The sequence below is a fragment of the Psammomys obesus genome, unplaced genomic scaffold (assembly GCF_907164565.1).
Source record: "Psammomys obesus unplaced genomic scaffold, mPsaObe1.curated_primary_1811, whole genome shotgun sequence".
Classification (NCBI taxonomy): domain Eukaryota; kingdom Metazoa; phylum Chordata; class Mammalia; order Rodentia; family Muridae; genus Psammomys; species Psammomys obesus.
This window is the reverse complement of record NW_026596443.1, coordinates 635,985-657,723: the sequence shown is the minus strand read 5'-3', so window position 1 is coordinate 657,723 and position 21,739 is coordinate 635,985. Positions and strand designations below refer to the sequence as shown.

At 49.4% G+C, this 21,739-nt stretch overlaps 1 protein-coding gene across 1 annotated transcript; it reads right to left on the bottom strand.

Annotated features, from left to right (window-relative positions):
- Positions 1–8,432: 8,432 nt before the first annotated feature.
- Klhdc8a (kelch domain containing 8A) lies at positions 8,433–14,107 on the bottom strand. Its single transcript, XM_055598137.1, has 5 exons — positions 13,398–14,107; positions 11,227–11,391; positions 10,759–10,974; positions 10,087–10,188; positions 8,433–9,777 (listed from the first exon to the last, which is right to left on the bottom strand). The coding sequence occupies exons 1-5, from the start codon at positions 13,771–13,773 to the stop codon at positions 9,584–9,586; spliced, it is 1,053 nt and encodes a 350-aa protein (XP_055454112.1). The 5' UTR covers positions 13,774–14,107; the 3' UTR covers positions 8,433–9,583.
- Between the last annotated feature and the right edge of the window lie 7,632 nt (positions 14,108–21,739).

Here is a 21,739-nt window from a genome sequence, read left to right as displayed (position 1 = left end):
TAATTAGTTTCCCACTCTTAGGAAGTTTTCTGCTTAAAAAGAGAAATAACATAAAAACACCATTTTCCCTATAATCTATGGCAGAAAAGTTGAGGGTCTTATCTGGCCCAGGAGTTTAGTGGTGGGTACTCATGGAAGCTGTTTGGGTTTTGAGGGGTAGATGAGACATAAATTAGTCTCAGGCATGAAATGGGGATGTAGGGAAAGGAGCAGAGAGAGCTAACTGACTTGTCCTCTGTGTGTCTAGAACCATAAGGAGTCTCCAGGACCCCAGGGTGTCTAGTCCCGGGGACTGTCAGTGCAGATGCTCAAACTTTTCTTCCTTTTTCTCAGGGAGAAGAGCCCAGTTCACCACCCACCTCCAGCCAGAGATGTTGGTCATTAAAAGCTCGGATGAGTTATGACCCACAGTCACCTTTTAGCCCCACTCTGTGGCAGACACTAAGGTCTGGATATGTGGACCTTGCCCTCTCAGGGACTGGTGGGATGGTGCGAACAGGAGCCAGCCTATTAGAACTGTTTCTCCAAAACGAGGAGGTGCAAATACAGAGCTGAATTAAACCCTGTGGTCTAGGAAATTGAGATATATGGCTCAAAGCTGCCCTCTTTTGGCCTTACTGAGTATAGCAGGGCTTGTGGCCTGACTGAAGCCATAACTCTCTGTGGTATGTCTAACTACCATTTGTTGAGTTGGCCTGAGTTCTAAGCATTCTAGATATATGTCACCAGCAAGGACGTAGTAGAGTTGGAGTAAATAAACATTTTCAGCCCCACTTCATGGCTATACTCCATACCTTGCTTTTCGGGGCTCAGATGGGTTCTGGAGAGACAAGATAAAGCTAGTGAGCTACAATCCAAAATTCCAGCAAGTCCTACAAGGATTGCTGTCAGCCTTAGCTGGCCTTAGCTGGCCTGTCCTGATGAACTCATGCCTCAGCAGGGACTAGCGTGTGTGCAGATGAGTAAGTTAAGACACAGAGAAATAAAGCGCCTGTCCCTACAGGGTCACACAGGTGGCACCAGACGTGGCAGTGTTTGCCATCCTGCTTTGGATGGGTAAGGAGTATGGTTTGCCCAGTCTCCTGATGTTCTGTGCTCATGTCTGAAGCATATCCTGTGTCTCTTTCATGAGCTTGCTTTGGGACCAAATGAGATATGAAGTTACCAGGTGAATGTGTCCTACCCGACTACTAGGTCCTGGCGGAGAGCCAAGTGTGCTGTGGGGAGGCTGTACAACAAGGACTTAACAGACACTTGAGCTGCGTTTGATCTGACCCAGGCCAGCGGACAGTGAAGATAAGCTCAGAGATAGTGAGTGATTGTTGAAACTGCCTGAGGCTTCAGAGCTATGTGGGCACACAGGAGGAGCTGGGGGACACAGGAGAAGGCTGTGGAGGAGGGAAAGGAAGGTTCTCTTAACTACCACCCGTGCTAAATTGTTTTGTTTTTCAAGACAGAGTTTCTCTGTGTAACAGTCTTAGCTATGCTTTGTAGACCAGGCTGGCCTCGAACTCACAGAGATCAACCTGCTTTTGCTGGGACTAAAGCTGTGTTCCACCATATGCTAATTTTTAAGCTCCAAAACAAGAGTGCTGGGAAATAGCATGTGGATGTCTTAGTTTTAAATTCTAGGGGCTCCAGTCAGTGTTTTGTGAAGGGATGCTCACAAAGATCTTCCTCCTTTTCTGTCCCTTGTCTCATGTCTTCTTCCTGATCTCTGAGGTTCTGTAGCTCCCCTTCTGTGGTATCACAAAACTGTGGTGTCTGTGCTTAAGGAGGGCTAAAAGGATTCCTTTAGTGGGCCCCTGAGATTCTGAGAACTTTCCACTGACTCCTTGTGTGGTTTCACTGCAGTAAATCACCCAGGGCTGTTGATGTGTTGAGATGGAGTGCAAGTCCATAAAAATAACCTCTGTCTTTCCAGGTGTTGACATTCCAATGCACACAACCTTAGTGCCCCTTCACTTAGATGCTAGGTGCATGGGTAGTTGATGCAAACGAGGCAGGTAGCATGATAGCCTGAGTAGGAGTCAGAGACAGAGCTTTTCTGTCTGCTGGCCACAAGACCTGGACCAGGTGACTGAGTCTCCCTAGGTCTAACTGGTCTAATGAAACCCTGACCTTGGAGGCGGTTTTATATAGAGTACTAGGCTCCCCAGCAGGTGGTGCATATGATCTAACTGGTCTAATGAAACCCTGACCTTGGAGGCGGTTTTATATAGAGTACTAGGCTCCCCAGCAGGTGGTGCATATGGTAAGGGGCACTGTGGCTCAGGCTTCATTTCACATATATGTCCCCCTTGAGAAAATAATAAAATATCTTCTTCCTGCTGGTCCTGCCTCCATTCAGGGGAGCAACATGAATGACTAGGAAATACAGAGAAGGGACAAGTACCCAGATTGGTGGCAGAGGGGGGGAAGTCTAGTGCCCCTCTGCCCCCGCCTTGTGCTTGGCTTCTGCTGCTAACACCAGCTCTTGGTGTCCCCAGCTGATCCTGGAATGTTAACCCCAAGCAAAGCACATTCTTTAGTCAGGTCAGCATCTCCTGGCCCTGGGTAAAGGAAGGGGGGAGCCAGCATTCTTCATGGCCCTGAATAACACCGGTACAGTCTGGTATGAGGGGGTTGCTACAGCAAGGTGGATTAGCAAGCTACTGTCACCAGAGGTCATAAAACTCTGACCTAAACTCCTACTAAAGTCCACAACAAAGATCTGAGGGAGCCCATCCATAAGCAAGGGGATTTGAAGTTCTACCCAGTTTCTGGCCTGGTCCTGTGTCCAGAGGCTGAGGAAGAAGATAAGAGGGAAAGCAGGCAGTGTAAGAATTTCCCTCACAGTCAGTGCTGTCTCTAGGCTTTTAATTTCTGACTTTAATTTGACTGTGCTATACATTTAATTCCCACCTGACAGGTTCTCTGGGATGTCCTAGGTCACACTGGTTAGTGACACCATCACAGCCTGACCTCAAAAATGTGGGGAGAGGACTGGGGAGACAGTGGTTCATGTTGGCCACATACAGAAGGGTGTTCAGGGTGGAGGGGACAGATGTATGGGGAGGGGCTAAGCAGAGAGGGACGGCTGGAATACTGAGTGAAAGGAGGCAGACTGGAAGGGTAGCCTTTGTCGGGAGCTGAGACTGGGGATTTTATAAGGGTTGGGATGCTGAAGGAAGGTTTGAGTTCCATAGCATGAAGTCAGATTTATAGGCAAGATATTTGGAAGGATAAAGGGAGTCCAGGTAAAACCTGGCCAGAGAGGGTACTAAAATGTTTTTGTGTTCTGATGAGGGTCTGAAGGAAGATAGTCACCGTGTGAGGGAGAGAGGCTGTTCAGGGTAGAGCCTGCTGCCTAAGGCTCTAAAAGCTCATGACCCACCTATAACAAAAGCAATGTGGTGGGGAAGCTCCCAGTCAGCCCCCTTCTACAAGTGGGGATATGGAGCAGGGGATTCTGGGAATGTGAGAAATATATCATTGCTTTTTAATATATCCTTGTTTTTGAGACTGATTTGTTAAGAAGAGGCCCAATGCCTATTCCCTGCTGAGTGGTAGGTGTGATGATTTCAAGTCCTTATCTTGTCCAGGTGAGAGGGCAAGGTAGACTACTCTGAAGCAGTGACACTAGCCCCTCTGGCATAGCCACAAATTCTAACCAGAAGAAAAGCTCCAGGAGCCCAGTGGAAGCCCAGTGACAAGGTATAGGCCACTAGCTGGAGTCTAACCTGACTGTTCCCATATGGTATAGGCAAATAAGGCAAATTTTAACTCCCTACAGCCCTCAGGTCCATAAACTCTGGGGTGCCCCATCACACACAAAGGTCCAGACACTGCTCTGTCTCCATTCATCCTTTCAAACACCTCTGAGTCGTCTGTGAATTATTTACTCTTTGGCGGAAGGAAGTGGCTCCCAAGATTTGCATTAAAAAAAAAAGGCTATCTCTGGAGCAAGAGGAGAGGTCTGGTCAAATTAGGGATGGGCTTAGGTGCTGGGGCTTTCTGGCTCCTCCCTAGGGAAAGCCATCAGAAAGAGCAATCTGTTGTTCACGTATCAGTTCAGGGCTGCAGTCTGTGCTGGCACAGTGCCAGGTACTAGCAAGGTACTGAGCGGGGAGCGTGAGTGCGGAGGGCCAGGTACTCCCTTCTTGCTGGGCTCAGGAGTCAGAATACAGAATACCTTTAGGCCTGTCTCCTCCTCTGTAAAACAGAGGGAGCCCAGCCCAAGCGTGGTTCAAAAAGCTCCTCCAGCCATAGAGGCAAACTGTGGCACAAAACTGGGGAGTATAATTCAGGGCAACAGATGACTCTGCTGTGACAAGAGCTGCAGAATGTTCTAGCAATTCATCCTTCAAATGATAAAATTCTGAGTTGGAAGGCATGGTTGAATGACTGAATTGAAAGGATCTGAACTAGGCATGGTGGCCTATTTCTTTAATCCCAGTAACTCAGAAGGCAGAAGCAAGTGGATCTCCATGAGTTCAAAGTTAACCTGGTCTTCATAGCAAGTTCCAGGCCAGCAGGAGCTATACAGTAAGATTATGTCTCAAAAGAGTGGGGGGAGGGTGGATTCTAAGTCCATCCACCACCTACAATTGAGAGTCTGTGGATATGAGTGTGAGATCAAAGCTATGTGCATGACAGATGCCCATAAGGCGGTGTGTATCTACGTGTTTGTAAAGATTGTGTGTGACTGTGACAGTGAGTGTGGGCAGGCATTTGCATGAAGCGTGTCCCCAGGGAGATGTGCCTGAATAAGGCGGTGGATGAGAAGAACATGTGTGAGCAGCCTGAAAATGTGAAAGAGAAAGGATAATAGGGTCCAGGGAGTATAGGTGTGAGATTGGTGGGCTGTGGGGTGCTGGAGACAGTGTAGAGAGCGGGTTTAAGGCAGTTAAGGCACAGTCTGCAGGTCTGCAGTGTTTACCCTTAAGAGTCACGCACTCTGGACTGAGGAAAGTGGACTCTAAGCATTTTGTTCCATAGAGCAAATGAGGTCCCCGGGGCTTCTGAAAGGCAGGTACACAGCCACCTATGGAGCCCAAGTAACTTTAGCTTTGAGAAAAGAGATCATAGTTCAAACCATTGAAACAAAGAGGATTATGGCACAGGGAAGAACAGAACTCTTCTTGACACTAATGTAGGGCACTGAGAGCACCTGGCTCTGACGGCCAGCAGGCTCTTCCCGGTCCCAGGAACTATGCCTCTATCCACTGGCACTGTGGCTGGGGAGGGGCGAGGTCGGAGAAACTCGACTAGAACATGCTCCAAGTGTTCCTCTTTAAGTCTCAGCTCCCTTTAGGGTCTGCTCAGCCCTTTCCTTGCTGTGGCCTCTTCCAGCTGTGTGCAGGAAATGTGTGCTTTTAGGGCTCTGCTCTTCTCTGGAGTCCCAGCCCTAACAGTGGGCTAATGCAGGAAGTTCAGGACTCAGGAAATTCTTGCTCTCTGCTCTGCTTCTCATGTTTGGTATGGTGGTGAGTTGATGTGTGTACTAAAACCTCTAGGACAGTGGCTGCCAACCTTCCTAATGCTGCAACCCTTTAATGTAGTTCCTCCTGATGTGGTGACCCCAGCCATAAAACTACTTTCATTGCTCCTTCATAACTGCAATTTTGCTACTACTGTGAATTGTGGGTTGAGAACCTCTGTTTTAGTATGAGTATGAGATCTACTTGGAAACAGATATAACCACCTTAAAATGAAGTCATATTGGATATGGCTGGGCCTCTGTCCAATGACTGGAATCCTTATGAAGTCAGGGAAACTTGGACACAGTCATGCCAGAGTGGCTGTGTGAAGACGGGTGCAACTGAATCAAGACTACCAAAGCTAGGGGCTGGACATGGCTCAGTGGTTAAGAGCTCCGACTGCTCTTCCAGAGGTCCTGAGTTCAATTCCCAGCAACCACATGGTGGCTCACAGCCATCTACCTTCTACTGCTCTCTTCTGGCGTGCAGGTGTACATAAAGATAGAACATTTGAAATAAATAAATAAAATCTTAAAAAAAAAAAAAAAGACTACCAAAGCTAAAGTAAACCAAAGGTTTCCAGATGCCAGGGAAGCTAGGAAGAGCCTAGTAGAGGTCAGCCCCATATAACCAGTCTCCTCCAAGTGCCATCAGCCAGAGCACAGCCCCTCGAAACACCTTGATTTCAGACTTTTAACCTCCAGATGTGTGGCTCAAATGTCCTATTGTCTACAGCTGCCCCAGAGTCTGTGGTATTTTCTTTAAAGTATTCCTGGACAGTTAATGTCTGTGACAACTTTTTTTGGCTCAATTTGTTAAAGCCACTTTGTCTATCTACGACTTTGGCTCTTGCCTGAGTCCTGCCTGAGGTCACTGCAACTGTTCCATCCCCTACACTGAAGCCAGCACTGGAATTCCCCCTGAGCCCCTGTTGAAGGCATTGAGCCTGTTCACATGAGTCACACAGTGTTTGGATTCATGCATGAAGCCCCTTGCTGTTTTCCCTGTTCTGGTGGTGCTAAGAGCCAGCAGTGTGTGTGTGTGTGTATTTGTGTTTAAGTATGTTGGGGGGTGTTTATAGAGCAGGTGTTCACTCCTAACATGTACCAGCTGTATCATTTGGGTTGGGACTTCAGGGTCCCAAGATAACAGTTTATTCTTTAAAGTCGGGAAGAGGGTTGGAAAAATGACCATACCTCTTCTCCTAGGCTAGAGCTGGGGCTGATGGGCGGTTGGGGATAGGGGGAGTCCCATAAGATCAATACAAATGCAAGACACTGTTAGAAAGAGGCCAGGAGAAAAGAGGCCTCACTGTCATGGGCTAGTCTTTTGTCTTCTGATTCCTGGCACTGATTGTTGCACAGACAGATGGGCTTGAGACAAGTCTTGAAAGTGTGGCTGGCGTAACACCCTAGCTTCCTCCTAATCCTGGATAGTACCTTGGTCTCTACCTCCTCCACTATCCTCCAAAGAGACACTATGGCCATCCCATTCGATTGAGGTGACCTTCATTTGCTCTTAATTTCCCACAGGCATGAAGTCCAGACTCCTTAACAAGGTGTGCAGAGGTCCTTTCTGGATCTGCTGGACTGCATTACAGTCCCACATCCCTGGAAATGCCTCTGAATTCTCTTACATGCCCTCCCCAGTAACCAAGCCCTTTCAGTAGTTCTGACTTTGTGGGGGGGAGGGGGTGAGACCAGGTTTCTGCATGTAGCCCTGGCTATCCTGGAATTCTCTCTATAGACCAGGCTGGTCTCAAGCTCACCTGTTTCTGCCTCCTGGCTGTTGGCATTGAAGGTGTGTGCCACCCTCTCCAGTTTCTGATTCAGAGCTCATTATGTTGTTCAGCTGGCATCAGCCCCCTCCTATGCTCAAGAGACTTGCCTCAGAGCAGACCAGGGAACTGAATAAGGACTTTGCCACCTTGTGAGACACTCTGGGCAGTTCAGATGAGGTGGTGGTGTGGGGAGGCCTGGGGCAGTTGGATGTGTGAGGCGTGGAGACAGGCTTTTGGCTGCGTTACCTCTGAGATGCAAGTGGTGCAGAGCTGCATGCTTTACCACAGCCAACAAAGGCTTCTTCCCTCACTCCTCACTGAGGTAGCCCTAGTCTCGCCACAATGCAACTCGGCAGGGGTGACCCTAGCAGATACCAGCTCCACTTTGAATTGCTTTGATAATTCCAATGTCTAATTCAACCTCATAGAACTGGCTGATCCCCTAAGGTTCCAACTCTCTTAAGAGGATTCAGTTATATCCAAAGATATGGGGCCATTATGCCTGGAGTGAGTCCCTTGGAGTGAGTATGGCTTGGCTCCTTTCGGGTTGGGGATGATATGGGCAGGACAGAAGTAGAAACAGGCTAGGAAGATGGAGTCGAGTGTGAAGCCATGTATCCTCTGTAGCTCCCCGTCTCTTTTTTCCTAATGGTTAGTTCAGGGTTGAACAGTATTGGATCCATAAGCAATGGAGGTTTGTGGTCTTTTCATTAGGCCACAATGTGTCTCTTCACCTCAGTGAGAAAGAAAGCATTAGGCCAGCAGGTGGCAGTGTCCTCCCAATATCCAAAGAAGAAAGGGACCATTAATTCCTTAAAAACCGGTTTTCACTCCATCCCTGAAGATCCTCCTGGAAGTGTCACCCTTATTCCCACACTAGAAAGAAGTCCTTCTGACCTCTCAGACACTGATAGGCCATCCTCCAGCTCAGGCTCCTTAAGAGGTAATTAATCACCTGAGCCCTGTGAAGAGTGAAGCAGGCTCCCTGGCTCCTCCACAGACTCAGTAGGGGTTTTATTCTTTGTGTCCACAGTGATAACTCAGAGATAGTTTGGTTTGGTTTCTGTGCTGGGGATGGGCCTCAGGTCCCTGAGCATGCTGGGTTAGTGTTCTTCCCCATGCTAGGTCCTAACCCAGTACGAATGGCTGGGAAGTGGAAGTACAAAGAGCTGCTGTGCAGGCTAGAAAGAAGGCACAGGTATCCTTCTGGCTTTTTCCTCCCTCAGTTCCTTTTATGTCAATGAACAGTACTTTCATCCTTTGAACATGGAGAAAATGAGCTTCAGCTGAATGGATTGAGGTTAGACATGGGTATAACCTGGCAAAGACTGGATGTATGTTGGCCAAACATAAGCATGTGCACCGAGAGAAGAAAAATTTGCTGCGTCTTTGAGAGTGAGACAGCTGTGGCTGAGAGACAGTAGGACTCTTCAATAGGAATGGTCAAGAACAAGTGGCCAGTGGGTCCCTATTTAGCCTGAGAATGTAGCGGGAGGTGGGGTTTTCTGTCTACTAACCAGACACTCCTTGTCTTGTCTCCAGAGTCCAAAGAAGACAGGAATAAAGATACCAATCATTGTGCTGCTGTTATTAATCAGAGTGCAATTATTAATCCACCCTTTGTGGATTTGGAAGCCACAGTGTAAATGAGAAGGTTTCACCCAGAAATACTCTGAGGGCTGTTGGGCAGGCCTTGCGTTGGGAGAGGGTAGCAAAAGGCAAACTAGAAGATATTGACTCTCCATCATCACATGCCCAAAAGAACCTAAGAGGAAGGGTCCTCTTTGCCAAGGATATTGGCCTGGCCTGGTGTGTGACCCCCAGCTTCCTTTCTACACAACTGCCCTAGCTTCAAGTCCAGTCCCTGATAAGTAGGTGAGATCTGGGCAGGCCCACAGCTGACTTCTATATGGAGAACAGATATCAACCAAAGAGATACAAGGGGTTGGGGATGCCCTGTTCTTCAAAGTTTTTCTCATGACAAAGTACCTCAGAGATGGGGAAGGACAATAGCTCCCCTTCTTTGTGGCAACTGCCCTCCACCTCAGGAGGTAGGTGAGAGCGGGAAACATTCTTGTGTCTTTCTGTGTCTGAACACTGTGTGAGACATCTCCCCAGTCCACAGCCCAGCTCTAATAGACTGGTGGAGTCCACTATGCTTTCTTCAGCTCTCTGGGATTGGGGGTTTAGAGGGAGGTCACTGAGAACCCCAGGGCTTGACCCCACTGGCCAGTAACAAGAGTTGGAGACTGAGGAAGTAGTCCAAACTGTTTTTGAAGAGACCATTCCTCATGTCAGGAGTGGAGTGACACTGTCCAGGAGAAGGCGCTGCTTGGGCCGGCTAGGAGTCAGAGACATACAGCGCCTCTACCGCATCGCTCAGACCCTGGCTGACACCCCCCACAGCCAGGAGGCAGTTCTTGAAGACAATGCTGGAGCAGGCGCAGCGGGGTGTGGGCATGGGTGGGAGGGCCTCCCATTTGTTCTTCTCTGGGTGGAATGCTTCTGCTGTCTCCAGGACAGTGGGCTGGTTTCCTGAAAACAACAGGGGAATCAGACCTTAGACCAGAGGAGCCCAGCCACCAAGCCATGTCCCATGGTGACCATGTCCCAACCCAGAAGAACTTCATTGTATTTGGCTACAGGATAGCTCTCTCTTTACCATCCTGGGCCAGGAATGCCTGTCAAGCAACTTTGTCCCATGTCCCCTCTCTCTCTGCCTGTTTATCTTAAGACTAGGATTGTCTTCTCTGCTCTTGGTTATCTGGAGTTCTAGAGTACTGCTGCCTCCTTCTCGACTTTTCACACACACAACACAGCACAGCTGAGATGACCTATCCTTACCAAGTCCGCCAGCCACTATGACTCGTCCACTCAGACCACCAGCCACAAAGTCTGCCCGGCGCTTCTTAAGGAAGAATGAGCGTTCCATCTTCAGCCACCCCCCTGCAAGCCGTGCAAAACGACAGGACAGAGAAAGATGATTAGGTGCAGATGTCCCCTGACAAATACAGAGGAATCTTACCCTGATGGCCATTCCTTTCCATTCACCCTTGTGTTCAGGGTGCAGAGAACATCCCCTGATGATAGAAATGACACCCTCAACCACCTCAGCCTTCTCTGGTGCTCGTCACAGTACACAATTCCCATGAGCTTCCTGTTCTATTTAGATTTTCCACAGCTCTAAACTGGAGAGGCATCTGATTACAGGTGGTGAGTGGAGTAATCAGGATCCCTCTGATTCTCCACTGGCAAAAGGGGAGTCCATTCCTAACCTGATCCTGCACAGATACTGGAGATGGAGGAGGAAAGACCATAATGAAAACAGCCAAGCAGGCCAAAAGGAGCTTTGAAGATAATTTGACTCCAAGCATGTCCATGAGTTAGGAAGGGTACTCAGACTCCAGAGAGGCCTGTTGGGATATGTAAGCAGCCCCTGGAAGATTGCCAGAATGGGAAAAATGGAGATCAGTCAGAAAAGAGGCAAGTAGCTAAGGGGGTGGGAATCCAGCTCACCCTGTTCCATGTCGAACACATCCATTGTCCGGAGGAACTTGGGCTGCCGGTAGAGACGACCTTGTCGCAGGCCTCCCAGGCTGTACAAGTGATTGTCCAGGTTCACAAAGCTGGAGAAGGCTCGCTTACAGGGAATGTTGGGGAACTTGGTCCAGGACCGAGACTCTATGTCAAAGACCTCAAAGGCATTGACTGCATACTTAGATTGTCGTCCCCCTGGAGGTGGGAACAGGGTGCAGGGTGGACAAAAACAAAACAAAACAAAACAAAAAACAGAGAGAGAGCCGTTTCTGAGAACAGATAGGGCTGGGGTTTCCCTTCTATTATTCAGTCATTTGAAAGACTCCTCAAGGGTTGGGGCAGTGTGATTATCCCCTAGGGCCAAGAAAATTCTCAGGCTGTGGGTATCACTTCCCAAGGAACTCACCCAAGGAAGGGAGAGGAAATGAGCTTGTAGCTTGTCCTTACCCAGCACATAGATCTTGGAGCCCCGGAGGAAGGAGGTGGCGGCGTATCTTGGGGTGGGCATGGGTGCCAGTGACAGCCACATGTCCTTTAGCATGTCGTAGTGTTGCAAGTAGTTGTGCGGACGGAGGTCCAGGCCCATCCCACCTGCAGCATACACTCGGTAATCTAAGGGAAAGGCCACGCACAGACATGGTTCAGCCCAGTCACCCAGACAGCATGCACCACTTTCTACAGACCTCACCACGTTCCCAGCCATGGGTCTGCCAGTGGATCACAGCTCTTTTGGTAGGGTGAGTAGCACCATCCAAAGTCCCTGTTGTGATTAATCTTTCTGAAGCTGTGGCTGGACTGTGTGCCACAGCTTATGCCAAGTCCTTGGCATAGCCTGGTACACTAAACCCTGCATGGAGACAGATGGCAGTGACGTCTAGGCCCAGATAACCCCTTGGAGGTTTGTCCTTCCACCGTCGTCCTTTCTAGGCAGCCAGAAGGGAAGGCCAGAGAAGAGGCTTTGTAATGACCTCCAGCAGTGACCTGTCCCCTAGGAATTCTCAGGTAATTCTACAGACATGCTGAGGGCCTTTAGAACTGTATGTAGTCAGCCCCACGGGTCACTTACTATCTACTTAACCTTGGTGAATTAACCTTTCTGGGCTCCATGCTGCTTCTTCTAAAATAAGAATAAAATAAGAATAAAAATAGCACTTATCTCACTGAACATATCGAAAGTTCAAAGGAATAAAGCATCAAGAGTAAGCCTTAATTCTTAACTTTCAGCATAATTTATTGAAGCTAAGAATGAAATGTAGTCCATACTCATTATTCTCAGTGTCCCCATGGGCCTCTGGGCCTTCCATTAAAAAAAAAAAAAAAAAAAAAGGCTCTTACTATGTAATTTAAACTGCCCACAAACTCATAATCCTTTTGCCTCAACCTAGCCAAGTGTTTTCTTGTTTTTGTTGTTATTATTTTCTTTTTCAAGACAGGGTTCCTCTGTGTGGCCCTGGCTGTCCTATAACTTTGTAGACCAGGCTGGCATCAAACTCAAGAGCTCTGCCTGCCTCTGCCTCCTAAGTGCTGGGATTAAAGGTGTGCACCACTGTACCCTGCTGCTAGGCAAGTCTTGCCTCCAGAGTGGTTAGGATTACAGGCCTCTAGCACCAGGCCTGACTTTTCGTTCCCCCAACTTGCAGATCATGAGAACCCTGTTGCCTACCCTGCCTGAGGGGGTTCTGGGCTCCACCTTCTTGCCAATCACTTTCAAGATTTTCTACCCTTTTCCTTCCTCTCTGGGGCCTAAGACTGTGCCAGGGACAGAGCAGGTGCTTAAGCGGGTTTCTGATCTGCCCATATGCCAGGCAGTCAGCTGGGGTAGTATAGAGAGACAGGAAAAGATGGAAAATAAGAAGGTCACCCCACCAAGCTTATGGTTTGGAGGCAAGTGTCTAAGAACTTGGGGTCTCAACTCCCATTCTCATAAAACTCTGTGTTTTTAGCAAAACTGTGGCTGAACCCCCTCTATACTATAGGCTGTATTAGGCCTAAGAGGAGTGAAATGAGAGCCATGAGGAAGTGAAATGAGGATTTTAAAACCACATGCAAGCCAGAGAACTTGGTAAAAACCTGGGTGATCCGCAATACGAAGAAACCTTTGGAAACATTCTGACCTCCACTTAGTATGTCTGAAACTGTAGTCAGGAGTCAGTGAAGATCCTGGGATTGGGTCCCAAAGCCTCCTTGGTGGGCCTGGTCATGGCAGAAGGATGGGGCAAGCATCCTCAGGGACCCACATAGGTAGGTTGGGGGCGGGGCAAGTGGCCAATGGCAAATGTGGTCATTCGGCTGAATGCCAGGGTCTGCAGAGTCATTGCAGATAACCTCCTAGCTCACACCTTGGCTCTCGCTCTGCAGTGGCCTGCCCAGCCTGTTGGGAGGAACCCGCTGGAGCTGACTCCTGGCATCAGCTGGAATTCCTAGACATTTCACCTGCTCAGTATTCCAATCTGTGAAGGAAGGACAGTGGGTCTCTAGTTTTAGTGCTTAATGTAAGGCTCGAATGTTATGGGGACTGTGTATTGCCCCCCCCCCCCAATCATGTTGCCTTCCACCCATTTCCCCCATGACCTTTTACTTTCTTCTTTATGCCCACCCTCAACCCTGGCCCCACTTGCCTTTAGCTGTGACAGAAATGCCCATGGCAGCCTCACGCAGGACGCTCCTCTTCTTCCACTTGCCCTCATCGATATTGTACATTTCCACGACCTTCACAGGCAGTTGATTGGTGCCCACACCCCCGATCACCATAATCCGCTTTCCTAGGGCAGTAACCGCTACCCCAGCCCGGGCTGTGGGCAAGGAGGGCAGGGAGGTCCACTGGTCGGCCTCGGGGGAGTAGACCTCGAAGCAGTCCATGGGGACACCATTGTCATCACATCCCCCGATGGCATAGACCTGCCCCCCGGTCTCCAGCAGTGAGCAGTAGACCCGGCGGCTAGGCAGTGGAGCAAGGCGCTTCCACTGGAAGTCCTTGACATTGGGCACCTCCATGGCAGCCCGGGGGAGGGCCCTGCTCGCGCCCCCCCGACAGCGTCCGGGCAAGATCCAGCCCCGGGGCCAGCGGGCTACACAGCGCCGGCCGGCGCGTCCCTTCTCGCAGCCTCCATCTCGCTCTGCGCGGGCTCCAGCCGACGCCCGATGGCTTCTCCCGGTCCCTCGGGTGTCAGCGGGGCGGCGAGGTCCACGCCTGGCTCCGCGGGAAGAACCGGGCGAATCTAGGGCAGCAGGGCGCCGGCGATAGCCCGCCCTGGGTCAACTTTGCAGGATGCCCCCTGCCCCGCCCGGTCCCCGGGAGCACGGAGCCCACCCCTCCGCGCGTGGGCGCCGCGCTCGCCCCGCTCTAGCTCCCGGGCGGCGCCCGCAACTGCGTGAGGCTTTCACCGCGCGCCCCGCAGCCTCGGAGCGGAGGACGGCGTGCCCTGCGTTTCCCGGCCCGCACGCCGCCGTCACCCGCGCAGGCGAGAGGCCGCCAGGAGCCGAGCCCGGGCGGGAGGACGCCCGCTCCCCGCACCGCCTCCCGCAGCTGTCACCCCTGGGCTGGAGTCCATGCGCCCCGAGGCGGAGGCTGTGGCCTGTGCGTCAGCCCGCGCGGCCCCGTCCGGGGCGAGCGAGCGAGGGCAGGGCCTGCGGTGTCTACAGGGTCGGAGGCAGCCGGAGCCGGTGCCCAGATGACAGGCAGATCCTGCCAGCGTGGGGGCGGGCGTTTGCGAGTGTTTGTTTTGGATGAGGAGGCGGAGAGGCCAATTACCCAGTTTGTCTACAGTACACAGACCCAGTTCGTGACAGGCTGGCTTTGTTTTGCGGGAGGTGTTCTCACATGGTCTAACCTCAGAAGCAAGTTAGGACGCATATATGTGGCGGGACCCGCAGACCTAACAATCCTCACGTGTGTGTGTGTGTGTGTGTGTGTGTGTGTGTGTGTGTGTGTGTGTGTGTGTATGTGTGTGATGTGTGTGTGTTGGTACATATTTCCCTCCACTGTTAGGGATGGACTCAGGGCTGTGCAGATGCTAGGCACTAAACTTTAATTTGTGATAAACTTAGATTCATACGTGGTTGTAAGAAAGAACTCTTTATTCAGCTTCCCCCAGTACTGATATCCTCCCACGCTGTAGTACAATGCCACAAGCAGGGTAGTTTCGCTACAAGGGTCCCAGGTCATCTTTTGATATCTGGTAGGAGGACTCCAGAATTTCTCTTTGTTCTTCCCTTCCCCGCCCCTGACAACCCATTCCTGAAATCCTATCACTTCAGCCATGCTCTACAAGGAGCTGGCTCATTTGGTGGAATGTTCGCCTAACAAGAACAAAAACCTGGATTCTGTACCCAGCACTGCATAAAACCGGGTGTCTGACACAATGACCTAACGCCCAGTGATGCACTCACATAATCACAGCAAGTGGGAGGTGGCAATAGAAGGATCGGAAGTTCAAAGTCATCCTTTCTACATATTGTGTTCCAGGCTGTTCTGGATTAGTTGGACCTTCTCAGAAATGGAAAGAATGTTATATGGATAAAATCATACAGTATGTAACCTTTTAGGCTCCACCCAGCCCCAAACTCACTTCTGGAGTATCATTATCCAAGATGTTGAAATAGCTTCTCTCTCTCTCCCTCCCTCTCCCATTCTGTTTTTCTGAAACATGGATGGTCTCACTATGCCTGGAATTCATGGTTTTTCTGCTATAGCCTCCATGTGCCTGTGCTATCAAACCCAGTTCTCCTTTTTTTTTTTTTTTTTTTTTTTTTTTGAGAGAGAGAGAGAGAGAGAGAGAGAGAAAGACAGAGTGAATCTCTTTGTAGACCAGGCTGGCCTCAAGTTCACAGAGATCCACTTGCCTTTGCCTCCTAAGTGCTAGCATTGAAAGTGTGTGCCTATTCATCAGATTTTTCTCCTTTATTTCTTTGTAGCATTCCATGGTATGGATGCATCCTTGTAAGTTTTGTGAAGGTTAAGTGAAGTAATATGGGTAATATTTATCAAGTGTTCACCTTTTCTTCTGACACAGAGCAAGGGCCTGGTACATTTCTGTCAGCACTCATACTGCAACTATGACTTCTGTAAGGAATAGAAGCCCTAACTCAAAATAGGCCTATTTTAATATCTTGAGCTCTTAACCTAACATTCTATTTATTTTTAAACCTCAGATTCTTGCATTTGCAAAATCAGCACCTATATTATCCACAACAGGCTGTGTGCTATTTTCGATGCTCAGTAAGAACTCACAAATTCTGAGAGTGTAGTCTAAATGAAGTTTAGACAATACCAACTATTTCCTGTTCTTATAATAGGCCCCAGACTTTAGCACAACTGATTTCATGCTGCAAGTACCATTCAGGCCTTGAAACTCAGCACGTAGACAGTACCACCTGCCAAAGCAAAAACAAAGACCTAGTCAGTCAAACTCCATAGCTTTGGGAAAGTCCTTAAATGTACTAACCTCACTTTTTGCCTTCTGCAGCCCTGCTTCTGAATAACTGCTCTTGCTAAATGAGGCATGTCAACTCAGGATGTAGTTTTTGTGCTTAAAACTTCACTCCGAGAAAGGCCCAGGTCCCGAGCACCCACTGTAGTTGCTGGCTGCCTAGCAAAGACTTTCTATTAGCACAAAGCCATGTCTAAGTAGTCTTCTCCGGTAGATGCCTTACAACAGGCTTAGGGGCCTCGCCTGCCCAGAGGGGTATGGAATGGACTCTTATCTCAAACTGAATCAGTTTCACAGCTCTAGCTTGTGGTGACCAGGATGAATGGAAGCCACAACCTTCTCAAATGGGTTTGTTGGGAGCTGTCTGTCATCAGCCTCACTTGCCTATCTGCCTTCACCAAAGCAGCAAAGCCAACTAACTCCTCACACGCCTCCCAGCAGGTGGGCAGAGTTCCCAGAGCTCAGCCCTTGCACATCCACTTTCTCATAGTCTGCAACTGCAGGGACATTGGCAGGCATCTATGAGCATCTGTGTTTTACAGAGGAGGAGTCTGACACTTAGAGCTGGCAACTCTAGGTTGAGGTTCCAAATTACAAATGAACAAATTATGCATTAGTAAGGAGGCTTCGTGTTTCCATTCTTATATGGCCTTTGGTCATTTGCCCAACTGCATCAAGGGAAGGTGCCTAGAACCCAAAGGGATCCCAGTAATTGTTGAGTGTCTCACCTAGGGAGACACAAGAGTTTAGCCCTGGACAGGCCCTGCCCCAGCCCAGTGCTTAAACCCATAGGGTTTACTCTGCGCAGACTCCAGGGGTCAAGAGACTCAGCCTTGGAAAAGTAGAAAAAAAAAAACAGTTTGTCCCCAGGCTATGCCCATTTGCTAATTCTGAAAGTCTGGCTCATTTCTCTTCCCTCTCTCTTCCCCATTGCTCTTCCTCCCAGCCAGGTAACATCCTTTAGTCTTTACATTGAGGCACATTAAAGAAGCTTGTAACCTAGCAACCACCACTTAAGATTCCCTGAGTCACCTGCAGTTTCCATGCCTGGGCTGACTGCATCAGACCTTGAGAAGGGCCAAGCCCAGAGGGAGTCTGCTCTGTCCTTTGATTCTTCACCACCAAGTCACTTTCCCATTCAGAACTTCTTCCTTATGACAAACATAAATCATTCTTGCTCCAAGATCTTCCGTAGAACCTGGCATGGGTTTCTGTTCTTTCTTTAAGAGTATTTATTGGGGGCTGGGAGACAAGATGTCTCAGCTAGTAAAGGCACTTACCTACCCGAGTTCAACCTCAGGAGCCCACATGATGGAAGGAGAGAACTAACTCTCACAGGTTTTCTACATGTACGCCATGCCATGCACACACACACACACAGGCACACATGCATGCACACACACACACCACCACCACCACACTAAATAATAAACAAATGAACAAACAAATAAACAAATAAAACAAGTTAGTTAATTATTTGTAAAGTTTTTGATTGGGATGCCTAGTAGAGGGTGTCCTTAACATAACCAACTCCCTGGGTCACCATCCCAGTATCAAAACAAATAAAGGAGCTTGACTTTTAGATGTTGTGGGAGGAGGCAATGAGGGGAGAGAAATGTCACAAATTCCCCTACAGAATAGCTCTGAGGTACTGTGAACCTGTGTTATTGTGACACCAAAGTCTTTTTAAAAAAATATTTATTTATTTATACATGTGAGTGTTCTATTTGTATGTATGCCTACATGACAGAAGAGGGCATCAGATCCTATTATAGATGGTTATAAGCCACCATGTGGTCTTGGGAATTGAACTCAGGACCTCTGGAAGACCAGCCAGTACTCTTAATTGCTGAGCCATCTCTCCAGCCTGGATACTGAAGTCTTAACCAAACTTGGAGATGCTCAGCCCCAGATAGCTGGTGGGTCACTTTGTTTAAAAAAAAAAAAAGAAAAGAAAAGAAAAGCATTTGTCAAGGTTAACTGGGATGCAATAAGCAGATGCAGTTTGGCTGAACAATTACAAAGAGCCTGTTCAGTTTCCCATGGAATCCAGACTGCCTGAACCCAGGTCTGTTATGAGGAAGCGTCAGGTAGATACAGTTTAGAATACCAAGTACTTTCTCAGAGTGGCGACCCACTGTTCTGCGGTGGGACTGTTGGTTCCAAGGGTCCATCATTTTGAGGAGACTCCCTAACCTCTTTCCCCAGCCATACACATTACCATCCCCCAGGCAGAGTTGCTGGGGACATCGTAGGTACCATGTGAACCTTTCTGAGGCCCTGAGTGTCTCTACCTCTGGCTTGCTATGTTCGGGCCAGTGTACCCAGAAAATTGGCCCAGCTCCACAGGAGGGCGTAGGGGGGCTGAAGCCCATCATTTTGGAGTTATCTTACAGAGGGTGTCTTTCTTCTCAGCTAACTGAGATTGCTCCACAGAGGCAGAAGCTGCAGGCCAACCTGGAGGACAGCTGGTGGCCTTCTCTGGGTGATCACCAGCCAGGTGGCATTCTGGAGCTGAAGCGTGGCCTGCGATAGGGGTGAAGATGGCTCACCCATCACCAGCCCCCACCCTGTCAGTCTGGAAGTCAGCCCCATGAAGGATTAAGGCTCAATCAAACTGGATGGCAGACAGCAGAGCAGAAGTGGTAATCAGAGCCTGTTTCCTGTGGCTCCTCCACCTGAGGGAGAATGTGGAAGTGCCTATTCTCTGGAATACAGTCTTGGTCAAAAAGAATTGAGTTCATTCCTTCAGGACCTTCTCCTTACTTCCCCCAATTTCTTCTCTGCTCCCACCCTCACCCCAATGTATATACCATGAATCTGGAACCTAGAGGGGCTTAATGGGTACCAATTAAGGAATGTCTCTGCCCACAGGGTGGAGACAGTATCATCTCAGATTTCAGACTCCTTGAAATTGAGACATAGGGGTGGGAGCCATGCATTCCTCTCTCTCTGAGCATACCGGATGAGAGAGACAGCACAAAAGTTGTAAAAGACCAGAGCTAGTTTCCCATGTTGATTGCGGGCATTGAAGAGGAAATGGGGCTTGTAATAAAGCCTGAGCATTAGTTACAAACAGGAGGAATTTCCTGGACAGCAGTGCAAGACACTGAGAACACCAGCATGGAGTGGGGTGAGAGGCCTTGCTGCCACAGTTTCCACTGCTGCCTCTGGAGGACACCAGGAGCAGGAAGGACACAGGGCTCATGCTCTTCATACCTACTTGGGCTGTGCAACCATGGGCGCTGGCTGTGGTGGCTGTTCTTCTAGAAGGAAAATGGGGCTGAGAGCGGCTGGCAGGAGTCTCCCAGCTTTAGCATCCTTTGTTTCCAGGGGCATGGTATAGGACCAAAGCCCTAGAAGAATAAACCTGTAGTCATGGTAGAAAAGGGACAGATTCTGGAGTGGGCATCTTTGTGCTCTTCCAGTAGCTACATATGCACAGAGATCTAGCTCCCTTGATTCATCCTCACAGTATCAGTTACCCAAGGCCCAGTCAACACAGGGGCCTATGGGGAGGCTGGCTCTCGCCTGTGGCTGTTACTGCCCACCTGGTTAGTGGTCTGTTCCTTGTGGTGTTTGAGTACCTGTCTGAAAGTGTAAGCATGATTCCTATTGTGTTCTGACCTTTCTGGGGTGCCCCTTGTGTCCTGCAGCTATCTGGCAGAACTCAAGGATTCAACTCCTCAGCAATCCAGCCCTTTCTTTAGAGAGAAAACTGTACCAGTAGGTCCCGGCTCACTGGGCTGGGCCGCATTAGCTCTGGAACCAAGATGCCTCCAATGCACAGTCCCTCCCCGCAGAGTCCCTCCCCTCTCCCCCTTGATGCCCCCCAACCATGGACTCTACACACCCTTCCCTGAGATCTAGTCTGCTCCACAGAGCATCAGAAGCTGTGCATGGGCAGGTGGCACAGCCTACTCAGACATGTCTCTTTAGAAACTCATTAGTAAGTTAATATTGCCATTTCCAGAGCAGGCAGCATCCTCCATTCTTCTTAATTAAAAAGAGCTGAGAGGGGCTTGGAATGATTTACACATCAGCCCCACTGCGGTGGCTGGGAAATCGGCAAGGAGGATTGATTGGCAGATGGGCCAGCCTACCTATCTAGCTAGTGAGTGCACATGTGTGAAAGTGTGCAGGGGCAGGGGGATCAGCCTTCCTCCTAGCAGGTGCCTCAGATCCATCACCTAGTCCCAGAGAGCTCAAGTTAATAAGGCCAGAGGAGAAGCTGCCAGGTGTTAGGCCACAGGCCTGCTCAGCTCCCACTAGGGCTTCCTGGTACCACCAGAATGGTCTTGTCTGAAAGACAAGAATTCGGGCCTGAAGGCTGTTGTCTCCATGTAGAAGAGAGGGGCTACTATCTGGAGATACTGCTCATTCCCAGGGCGGCATTCCCACTGTTGTTGTTGTTTTTGTTTTTGTTTTTAAACTGTAAGAGGAGGCTTTCTGGGGCTGGAGTTGGTTCCACCGTTGGTAGGGTGCTTGTCTAATTTGCATGAGTCCCTGTGTTCTGTGCCCAGCACTGCTTAAAACTGGGTATCACAGGCCTGTAATCCCAGCACTTAACAGATGGAGGCAGGAGAATCAGAAGTATAAAGGTATCCTTGGCTGCTTGGTGAGTTTGAGGCTGTTCTGAGCTACAGGAGGCCCTGTCTCAAAAAGAGAAAGGATGTTAGTCTATCAGATCACATCAGGAGTGGTCATTGTCATCTTCTGTGGCCTGGTAAGGCTGCTCCCCGCTTCAGGGGGAGGTGATCAAAGAGCAGGCCAATCAGATTATGTCAGAGGCAGTCCCTCTTCCCATTACTATGTAACCCACTTGGACACTAAGCTGCCATGGGCTACATCTGTGCAGGGGTTCTAGGTTATCTCCATGCCCGGTACAGAAGGAAGGAGAGGAGGACCTCTCCTATCAGTGGACTTGGGGAGGGGCATGCGTGAAGAAGGGGAAGGGAGGGAAGACTGGGAGGGGAGGAGGGAGGGGCTTATAGGGGGATACAAAGTGAATAAAGTGTAATTAATAAAATAAATAAAATAAAATAAAAGTCACCTGACAATTAAAAAGAGAGAGAGAGAGAGAGAAAAGATGGGGAGAAGGAGAAGAAGAGGGAGGGAGAAATGGTAGGGGAGGGAGAAGGAGAGAGAGAGCACACAGTTTCCTTACTTAATTCTCTTCCATCCACCCATGGTTGAGGCCCTAGGCTGGACTGGGCTAGGAAGGAAATGACAATGGCTACATTCAACCCCAGGCCTCTAAGGAGCCAGGAAATACAAGTGGTCACTCTCTGAGGTATCCACACTCTTATGCTTCTCCATGACAGGGGCTTTGAGGACTCTTGTTTTCTACATGTCTTCACTGCCCTCCAAGAGCCCACCATCCTTCATGCCACCAGCAAGGCAGGAACTAACAGAGTGTTCACTGGGTGGGCCTGTGCAGGGGAAGGGGGAGCTTTTGCTCTCTTCTTAGCTCTTCCCTTCACAACACACACACACACACACACACACACACACACACACACACACACACA